Source organism: Ursus americanus, chromosome 21, assembly GCF_024610735.1.
Source record: "Ursus americanus isolate L20-20 chromosome 21, mUrsAme1.1.p, whole genome shotgun sequence".
NCBI classification, from domain to species: Eukaryota; Metazoa; Chordata; class Mammalia; order Carnivora; family Ursidae; genus Ursus; species Ursus americanus.
In genome coordinates this window covers 48,180,831-48,191,456 of record NC_142147.1, presented here as the reverse complement: position 1 = coordinate 48,191,456, position 10,626 = coordinate 48,180,831, and the positions used below count along the sequence as shown (strand labels likewise).

At 53.0% G+C, this 10,626-nt stretch overlaps 1 protein-coding gene across 2 annotated transcripts; it reads right to left on the bottom strand.

The window, feature by feature from the left end:
- Positions 1 to 967: 967 nt before the first annotated feature.
- Positions 968 to 10,607, bottom strand: QPCTL (glutaminyl-peptide cyclotransferase like). Of its 2 annotated transcripts, XM_087870919.1 has the most exons (8): positions 10,317 to 10,607; positions 9,693 to 9,836; positions 8,629 to 8,907; positions 7,096 to 7,248; positions 6,909 to 7,008; positions 6,273 to 6,389; positions 4,142 to 4,230; positions 968 to 3,922 (listed from the first exon to the last, which is right to left on the bottom strand). In XM_087870919.1, the coding sequence occupies exons 1-8, from the start codon at positions 10,590 to 10,592 to the stop codon at positions 3,908 to 3,910; spliced, it is 1,173 nt and encodes a 390-aa protein (XP_087727045.1). In that variant the 5' UTR covers positions 10,593 to 10,607; the 3' UTR covers positions 968 to 3,907. The 2 variants fall into 2 exon arrangements, with proteins under 2 accessions (XP_087727045.1, XP_045632274.1); XM_045776318.2 differs by having other exon boundaries at positions 968 to 4,230.
- Positions 10,608 to 10,626: the final 19 nt, after the last annotated feature.

Sequence of the window (10,626 nt, the reverse complement as noted above, 5' to 3'; positions counted from 1 at the left end):
CAATCCCATGACCCGAGCCAAAATCGAGAGTGGGATGCTTAACCGACCAGAGCCACCCAGGCGCCCCAACAGTTTCTGACATTCTTATCAGGGAATAAAAATGACCAGAGAGCCTAGGATGTATCATAGTAGTTATTTAATAGTTAGACTAGAATCAGAGAGACCTGGGTTTGAGTCTTGGCTTGGCTTTGTGGGATTTCAGTTTTCTTTAGAGGGAGGGGCCAGATTATTTGAACTCTCCTGCTGAAAAGAGGTAGTAAAAAAAAAATAAATAAAAGCACCAACTAGCCAATATAATACAGTTAAAGGATACACCACACCAAAAATTTCAGAGGAGGGGACATGGGACCCTGAAGCCACTTCTGCTCTCAGGGCATTTGCTTGTGCCGACAAACTTGGGTTTCCTGTTTGTAGTCTTATTGAGATAAGCAGGCGGAAGTCAAGGCCAAGGTGGGGAATCTAATAGGAGCTGGGATCCCACCAACACTGCAGAGATGTTCTAAACACTGACGGGGCACAAGACCAAAGGAGAGAAGAAAGTGGCCCCTGAGACCGTGTGGACACAGGCTGGCCCTCAGCTCAGGTTTGTGGCATCATCTGTGTGTTCGGTACTTCTGAGCTTGGCTGGCAGAAAGAGAAGTCCTCTGGGGTAAGGAACTGTTATCTAGAATCACAATGATTTTTCAGACAATGAGCAGCCCACAGTCAAGTCACCCAACATGCTTGGAAATAAAGCACCACGAGCAAGAACCAGCAGACACAACAGCAAAAGCCGGCTCACAAGGGCTTTGGACCGTGAACCTGCCAGTCATGGCAGGGGCAGGTTTCCCCCACTTTATGAAAGCTCAAATTACACCACTTCACTTTTATAAAGGACCTACCTTAGTACAGTAACGGCTTTTTTAATAAAAGTGAAAATCCTCTTCAGATCTCTTTCTGTTAGTAAGAACAGGTACTAAGGTAGGTCTTTTCTTTTTTTTTTTTTTTTTTTTAAGATTTTATTTATTTGGGTGCCTGGGTGGCACAGTCGTTAAGCGTCTGCCTTCAGCTCAGGGCGTGATCCCAGCGTTCTGGAATCGAGCCCTGCATCAGGCTCCTCCACTGGGAGCCTGCTTCTTCCTCTCCCATTCCTCCTGCTTGTGTTCCCTCTCTCACTAGCTGTCTCTCTCTCTGTCAAATAAATAAATAAAATCTTAAAAAAAAAAAAGTATTTATTTGTCAGAGACGACACAAGCAGGGGGAGCAGCAGGCTCCTTGCTGAGCAAGGAGTGCGAAGCAGGACTCGATCCCAGGACCCTGAGATCATGACCTGAGCCAAAAGGCAGAGGCTTAACCAACTGAGCCGCCCAGGCATCCCCTAAGGTAGGTCTTTTGTGAAAGTGCAGTGGTGTGACACAAACTTTTGGAAAGTGGGGGGTGCTCAGCGTTCACGGCTTACGAAAGATTCCATAGGATCGCTCCGTTTTCAGCGAGCAAGGCAAACGTGTAGAAGAGCTTAGAAATCTCTGCAGGCAACCCAGAACTAAATAATAGCCTAGCAGATGGGAAAGGGAAAAAGCCCCAGACACAAGAACTCAAAGTAAAAACTCAGTGGCTGGCCTCAATAGCAAACCAGACACAAGTGAAAAAATGATTGATTGAACTAGAGGGAGGTCCAAAAAGTAGCACAGAGGCAGAAACAAACAAAAAGAAAACAAAATATGGAAAAAAAAAAAAGGAAGATAGAGTGAGAATGTCTATAACACATTCAGTTGACCTTCTAGAATGAGAAGAGACAATGGTACCAAGATAATATTTTAAGACAGGATGGTTGTGAATTCCGGACTGATGGATGACACCGATAAGGCCCATCCGTAATAAGCAGCGTGAATTTTAAAGAAAAGTGCACCTAGACCCGTGATGGGCAGCCACTGATTTCTCTGAAGCTGTTTCAAGTGAAAAATGAGAATCCCGACAGTCCCTCAAAAGATCGGTTTGTGAGACGTCAGCACCTAGAGTGCTCAGGCATTGTGCTGAGCAGATAAACCTAGGGACCCCGTCAAGAGTATGAAGTCTGGGGGAGGACGGGAGCTGGGGAAAACATCGTGCCAAGCGGCAGCAGCAGCCTCAACTGTGAAACGGGCTAATGATCCCTGCCCCAAATTCCAGGGGGGAAAGTGAGCATCAGGCCCCCTTGCCTTGTGCCTGGTACGCAGTCCTCAATCGTGCATCGTGCATCGAGAGCCAGGGGCGTAACAGCACATAGCTCCCCGTCTCTGATAACAGGGGTGATGGTCTTACCTACTTTCGGGGTGGCTGTGAGAGAAGGGGAGATGGGGTGCTCTCATGTGCCTGGCACTGCTCCTGCCACACGAGAAATGAATGAACAGGAGCCGACCCGGTGGTTGGAGAGCCTTGCCGCCCTGGCTGTTGAGGTCTGACAATTTCCGGTTCTAAACTCGGGGCTCACGCCACCTCCCCCACCAACCCCGCTCTAGCTTGCAGTCAGTTCAGCCTCAGGAGGAGCTACCCTTTGCCCACCAGCTGTTGGTCCAGCACAGGTGATCTCTGTAGATGGGACATGAGGTAGGAGTTGCAGCTGAGGGTGAGCACGTGAACTCCGTAAACAACCGGGTCAGAATCCTCAGCCCTCCCGCCTCCATTGCAAAAGGGGAACGGAAGTTGTACCTGCCTCAGGACTTGGGCGGAGACTACGTGAGCTGATGCGGGTAAAGTGCTCACGGTGCCTGGCACACAGTAGGTGCCCAATAGGTGTCAGCTTCCGTGGAAAACGACGAACGAGGACCTCCTATTTATCCTCTCTCCTTTGAGATCCTGAGCTTCAGCCCGTGAGTTCTCCTGAGTCTTCTCCAGCTGGCTTGGAAGCCTAGTGCTCACCTTCGCTGTGTAACCCTCCATCCTGGCCTGGTCTCCCCGATGCCCACCAGGGCTTCATCAAAGTCACAAAACCAGCAGGCACGGAACCTGGCAGAGGTCTCCCTTTCTAGGCGCCCTCCATTTTATTATTTTCTTTTGAGTAGGTAGGTTTGCTAAGCCGCTGGGAACGCCCCACACTGTATCCTTAAGGACCCCAACTTCGCTGATCGGGAGACTCCCTCTGGTGCTCATTACAGAGTCCCAGCCCTCCCTGGAGTTCTGATTCAGCAGGTCCGGGGTGGAACCAGGGAGTCTGCATTTTTTATTAAGCACCCCCGTTGAGTCTGAACCTTAGGTGGGTCGAGAAGTACTTCCCCAAGCCATCACTAGATTTTCAGCGACACCCACCATCTCACACTCCCATACCCACAACTGAAAGGGAAAGGACAGTTTGGTAGACCTCGCTGGCAGTGAATCTGTCTCACTCATTCCCCCCACGAATACACTCAAACTGTCAAAACCTAACGTTTCCCAAGGTGTCATCTGAGGTACCCTAGTTCTAGGAGCTTCCCAATAGAGGGGGTCTGCGGTGAAATACTTTGGGGAAACAACACTGTATTCTATCTTACTCCTGAAAATTCACATTGTGCAATGAAGAAACTCATTTTATGTCTCATCCCTCATCTTCAGTCCCCTTTTTCATGCAACACCTAGTTATGCTAATTCTGTAGGATGTTTCACAGAAACACTGGTTTATTGCCCTTGGGTCTGGTTGATTCGAGTTTCCAAATATTGGCTTCCACCTCCTATGTTCCTGTTTCCACGCACATCCCCTGTGGACCCCACGTCCATCCATGGACATAAAAACATAAGCCGCGGAGAATTCATGTGGTGGGGTGGCGTTGCTGGCCCAGATGCCAGTCCAAGGTCTGCCGACTCTAAAACTGAGAACAGCCTTGGGCCCCCGCAATCCTTCAGACCTTCAGGATGGGGTCTAAGCTCTTATTCCTTTGGGTGTCGCCCCCACAGTGGTCTCGTCTCTTCCACGTCTTTAAAGAGTGGCAGCCTGAGAGTCAAAGGAAAGAGGGTGTTCGAATCATAGCATAAGTAGAACCAAAGAAAAGGATAAGCCAGCATACCCCAGGCAGCCTGGCCTGAGCTCCATCGGTTCCACGTGACCTTGGCACGTCCTGGCCGGGCATGTCTCCTTCAGAGTCAGCCACAGAGGCTAGAGCCCCAGATACTCGGCCAGGAACACGGCGAGGATGCGGCTCAGGTTGTGTACCGTGGGGGGGTGCAGGTTGGCCTCAGAGTCGTCCGGGGTGTGCCAGACGTCGGGGAAGGGCATAGAGATGAGGTGGATCACCGGGACCCCTGGCAGGAGAGAGGGGAGGCTCGGTCAGGCCGACGGCTGACCCAGGAGCCCAGCCCCAGGCCTGGGGAAACCCGCCTCACCCCCACCCAGAAGATGCTCTGTCCTGGCACTTGAAGAACTCTGAATGATGATTTTAAGCATGTGAGGGCAACATGTTAGTTAAAAAAAAAATTATATATATATATATATATATACACACACACACACATATCCAGTATATCTATTGTTCTCACACACAAACTAGAGAAACTCAAAGCGTAAGGGATTATGCAAAGACCAGAAGAAGGGAAAGATGTCTTTGACCTCATATTGCCAGGTATATTATTAGGCTCTTTTTCTCTTTATTGATAGCTTGCACGTTTTTGTTTTTTTTAACATTTTATTTATTTATTTGACAGAGAGAGCACAAGCAGGGGGAACAGCAGAGGCAGAGGGAGAAGCAGACTCCCCTCTGAGCAAGGAGCCCCCTGTGGGGCTGGATCCCAGGATCCTGGGATCATGATCTGAGCAGAAGGCAGACCCTTCTTCACCAACTGAGCCACCCAGGTGCCCCATAACTTGCACCTTAAAATTTTTTTTCTTTAAACTAATCTCTATGCCCAACGTGGGGCTCAAACTCATGACCCCAAGATCAAGAGTCAGGTGCTCTACCGACTAAGCCAGCCAGGTGCCCTTCTAGTCCAGGCCCTCTGTTAAGGCCACACACACCATTTTACCCTTACAGTAATCCTTTACAACAATCCTATATTTGCCCCTGTTTTATGGACGAGGACGCCGAGGCAGAGACAGGCAGAGTGATTTGCCTAGGGTCCTGCCTCTAGTAAATAGCACAGTGAGAATCTGAACCCGGGCCACCTGTCTCCCAAGTCTGTGTTGCTAACCCTGCACTACGATGGGTTCCCGTCCTCCGAGCGCTTCCCTCGGGGTCTGTCAAGATTCGCTAAATACCTGTCCCCCCCACTGGACAGGACCCGGGCAGATTATGGCCCATCACTGTATCCTAGACACCCGGCCCAGGACCTGCGCTGGGAAATAATCACTGAGAGAATCACTGAAGTAGACACAGTCAGGAATGGCAAATTTGGGGAATGAATAAATTAGGGAGTAAAAATTTTAAAAGCAGTTTTTAGTACTTACTATAATATGCCATGTACTTCGCGAGAAGGCATTTTACCTAATCTCATTCACGCCTCCCGACCCTGTGATTACAAATATATACAAACAGGTGTGTGTGTGTCTGTGTCTTTTCATTTTCCAGAAGAAACGCAGGAGACAGGCTCAGAGAGCCTGAGTAATCTGCCTTTGGTCAACCAATGGTAAGCGGCAGACGCTAGAACCCAAGCCTGTCCGATTCTTTTTTTTTTTTTTAAGATTTTATTTTTTTATTTGAAAGAGAGAGAGAGACAGCACAAGCCAGTGGGGAGAGGCAGAGGGAGAAGCAGACTCCTCGCTGAGCAGGGAGCCCGATGCGGGGCTCAAGCCCAGGACTCTGGGATCATGACCTGAGCCGAAGGCAGACGCTTAACCAACTAGGCCACCCAGGCGCCCCAGCCTGTCCGATTCTAAAACCTATGTTCCGAACCCCTCTACCAGATGTTGTCAGCCCTGGCTGTGCGACAGAATCATCTGGGAGTTTTGTAAAAGCAACGGAGAGACGTGAGATTGTGGTTCCGTGGGCCTGAAATGCAACTGGGCATTTTTCGAAGCTTGTCTGTGATTCTGAGGGGCTCCCAGGGCCTTGAAAGACAACAAGTCCTGGAATCTGTGATCACTGAGGCACCAATAGTAGTAGCTAACATTCTCTGAATGCGTACTGTGTGCCAGGCACTGTGCAAGTAACGTCTTTACGTGTATGAGCTCATTCGGTCCCCTCAACAAGTCTGAGATAGAGGCTCTTAGTGTCCCCATTCTACAGATAAGAAAGTCGAGGCACAAAGAAGTTCAGCAACTTGCCACCAGTCCCCAACCTTGGGAAGGGGCCAGGGCCAGGTCCCACCTGTCCCTCCCTTGGATGCCGCCCCCGCCCCACCATAGCAAGTACCTCGGCGGAGGAAGGGGATGTGGTCATCTTCCACAGAGCCAGGGGGCTCACCGGGCTGGAAGTACATCACTTCCTGGGGATGAGACTGTAGCAGGTTCATGCGGTGCAGACGCTTCTCTGGAGGTGGTGGGGATTAGAGAGCAAGGGTCAGCCCCCTCGGGGTCATAGGTCCTCCGGCTCACAGATCAGGGCAGGGCAGGAGGCCTGGGGGTGAAGCACTGATCATCCCCACAAGGATGTAGTTAGCTAGCCCTTACTGTAGGTTCACTGTGTTCCTGGGCTCCTCTATTCCCTCTGAGCCTAGGAGGTAGATACCCCTATTATCATTACTATCGTGCCCATTTTACAGATCAGAAATGGAGGCTCAGAGAGATGAAGCCACTTGCCCAGGTTCACCCAGCTGGGAAGAGGCAGAGCCAGAATTCAAACCCAGGGCTATCGGACCCAGAGCCTATGCAGAATCGCTGCACTTGATTGCTGAGGGATCTTTGTGTGTTTCTGCCCTAGTGCCTTAGAGAGAGAAGGGAGGTAGAGGGCAGGCTGGATGACCCCTCAGAGAACAGGTACCCGCCCCACCCGGCTGGCCCTCCCGCATCCCAGCCTGGTGCCTGCCCCCCCCACCCCGGTCACCCTTACCGATGCTCCGCAGCCGATGGAACCAGCGGGCCGTGTGAGGGAAATGACTGTAGAAGTTCGGATTCGGGGCACCCAGGAGATCAAGAAGCATGAAGAGCTCCTAGGGAGAGAGGCCAGGTGGGATGTTGCCAACCTTGCGTTGCCCTCTCCCTCCCTCACCGGAACCCAGTGGGTCCCCTGGTCTTACGATAGCCTGGATCCTGGTGGGGCCTGGGCTGTGGGGTGCAGACTCCATGAGCTGGGCCAGGTGCCGGGAGCCATAGAGGGAGTCCTGGGGCCCCCACTCCTTCAGTGCCTCTTCACCGTCTAAGAAGAGCAGCTGCAGAGTCACCGGGGCTTCCTGTGGGAGCCAGGGGTCAGGGCCAGCTCGAGTCCAGCCCTCGGCCTCGACCCATCCACATTTCCTGCCCACCTACACCGCCGAAGAGGGCAAACTAGGTCGCCTCACTCATACGGCGTGGGGGCCAGAAGTGCAGACTCTGAGCCAGACTGCCTGGGTTCAAATCCCGTAGCCGAGCAGTTACAGGTAAGTTACTAACTTCTCAAGGCATCAGATGACGAAGTGGGGTTAATAACAATTCTAATCATATGGTAGGATGCGAACCCAGGTCCTGGAATCGCGCCTGGCATATAGTAACTAAGAAGGGGCCGCTCTGATTATGATTGACTCCTTAGCTTCATTTACCAAAAGAGGCGGACCCACAAACCAATCATTATGGAGTGAAATGCACTTGCGACATATGCTTCCAAGAACTCTGGGGTTCTAAAGGAGCATGGGGAGGGAGTTGGGGATAACCTGGCCTGCGGAGCACGTTGGGTCTGCTGGGAAGGGACGTTTGCACGGAGGTGAGGGGGAGCTGGCCTGGCAAAATAGGGCCGCGGGGAGAGTGTTCCCAGGCAAGAAGCAGTATGGCCGAGGGTTGGCACCAGAGCCAGAATGCTTCGTGAAGAGGCCCGAGGGATGAGCAGATGCCAGGGAGCTTGGGCTTCGTGACGGGGGTTTGAACCATGGAAGGGGGTCTGAGCAGGGGAGGAACAGGAGAAGAGTTGTGCTTTGTTTCATTTATACGTTCCACACATTTCTCTTGATGTCCTCATTGATGCCAGGTAATCTTCTGGGCCTAGGGAATACAGCAGAAAACAAAAGCAGCCAAACCCCTGCCTCTATGGAGCTTGTTCTGGCTGGGGAGATGGACAAATACATCCATGTAAAGCACCGTAAATGCCTGGGATAGTGACGGGAGCTCTTTCAGGGTGGCTGGGAAACCATCTCTGAGGGGGTGATATCGGAGTGGACACTTGAATGAAGGGTGGGAGCCAGTCAGGAAGGTTATCTTCGAAAAGCGCATTCTAGCCAGAGCAAACAGCAGGTGCAAATGCTCTCAGGCGGGAGTGAGCCTTGTGAATCTGAGGAACACGGAGGAGGTGGGTGGCTAGAGTGGAACGAGGACGGACAGGGGTGGGAGAGGAGACTTGAGAGGTAACAGGGCACACCTTATGGGCCCTTGTAAGGACTCTGGCTTATGCCTGAAATGGGGTGGGAGCCGTGGGAGAGTTTTGGACAGAGGAGAGACGGGATCTGACATTCAGAGGAGGGAAAGAAATCTGTGACTGCGAGTGTGGAACAGAGGCAGGAAGACAAGTCCAGGCAGGGAAGAATGGGGGGCTTGGACTAGGGTCAAGGCAGCCCCGGCACCCCACCCTTTTCCCCATTCCTTACCTGCTCCTTGGCTCTACTCAACTCCCTGTCGAGGGCCTGGGCCAGCTCCAGCAGCAGGGCACAAGGCACAGCTGAATCTGTGGCCCCCACAAAGGGAGCCCCAGATGGGAAGAGCTTGGAGTCATAATGGCAGGCAAGGGTGAGGTGACGGGCAGCCCCTGGGTCCAGCGTGGCCACCACATTGCCGAAGTCCAGTGGCCCCAGGGGTGTTGAGGCCGTGAAGGGGTCCAGTTCCACATGCCAGCCTGCGGTCAGGGTCCGCAGTGTAGCCTCCAGGAACTAGTGGCAGGAGAGAGGTGGGAGGGTGGGTGGGGACTGGGGAGGAGGTCAGGAGAAGGGCCATGTGACCTGAGCCATGCAGAGCAGTTGGGCTGACTCATAACCCCCCGCTTTGGTGTAAGTCATTCCCTAGACATGCTTCTGCTGAGGGCCTACCGAGTGCCAGGTGTGTCGTGACCCTGCCTCTAGATGCCAAGACTAATCCCAGCTCACTCTTCGATAGCACTCACTGTGGGCCAAGCCCTGGTCTAGGAACCCTGTAGGAATAGGCACTATTGATGGCTCCATTTCACAGATGAGGAAACTGAGGCACAGAGAGGTTAAGAAACTAGTCCAAGGTCACACTCCAAGTGGCTGAGGTGGGATCTGAATTCAGGGGGTAAGTCTTCAAATGACTGGATGCTTTCTGGGAGGCAATATAGAGATGTTATTGTACCAGCTCTGGAGCCAACCTGAAATTCGGGTTGAAACCCTGGGCATACCATTTATTAGCTGTGGAATTTGGGCAAAATGCCTAACTGCTCCGGTCCTCAGTTTCCATCGCACAGTGAGGATTACATCAGTGCTCACCTCATAGAGCTGTTGCCTAGCACACAGTAAATTTTGGGGGGCGGTACAGAGGGCAACACAGCCTAGTGGTTACCAACGTGGGCCTCTAGATTCAGATTAGCTCCAGTCAGAGTCCCAGCTCTGCGTCTTAGCTACTCGGGAGATCTTGGGCAGACTGCCTATTTCCTATTCCCTGGCAGGCTGCGGGGTCAGGGGTTAGAGGTGCGGCCCTTTACCTTTCTGACTTGGAGATTGCCGGGGCTGCCCGGGGTCCGCACAACCAGCAGGGGGCGCAGATAAGTGTTCCAGAGACGGTGTGGGTCCAGTTGCCCCACCACCCTCCGCAGCCGAGCTTCTGGGAGGCTTCCGATCAACCGGCCCTTGGGATAGGGAAGAGAAGAGCCCAGCTTGAGAGCAACCCCCATTCCGACCCTAACCCGGACGCCATCGCCCCTAAGAAACCCCGGTTCTTCTTCCTAATTCGAGCCTCCAGCATCGGAGGTTTACAAGGATAAATCCTAGACTCGGGAAAAGCCCCTCTAAGCCCATCAGGTTCAGCCCACCCCAATCCTAACGGAAAAATCAAGGCCGAGAGAGAGGAAGGACTATTCCAAATAGCTGACTTTCTGATTGGAACTTCCAAGTCTTACTACTCCAGACCCTTCCTCTTAGGGAGAACCACCTATTGCAGAACAAGTTCGAAGCCTCAGTTCGTTAGCAACGGGCATGCGCTCTAAGGACGGAGACCGCAGCACCTGCGGCTAGGGCCATACGATACAGCCACGTCAACCTGAGACCTCGGGGAAGGGGAGGCGGGGAATGAGGGCTCCCGCGGTGTCCGTGCCCCTGCCCAGCCTCACCCGCAGCTCCCGGCCCCGCGGCAGCTCCTCAGTCTGGCGGTGCCAGCCGCTCCAGATGGTGTAGAACGCCGAGGCCACGGCCAGGGACAGCAGAAGCAGGGGCAAGAAGTGCGCCCGCGGTAGCAGGCGGCGCTTGGGCGGTGAGGGTGGCTCTAAGAGGCCACGTTCCCCGAGCCGTAGCCGGGACCGCCCGCGGCCCCCGGAAGGCATGGCAGCTTCGCCCAGAAACCGGTCCCGGACCGCGGATAGTTTAGGCCCAGCCAAATCCCACCCCATGGAATCACCGGACCAATGAACAAGAAGAGCGGCG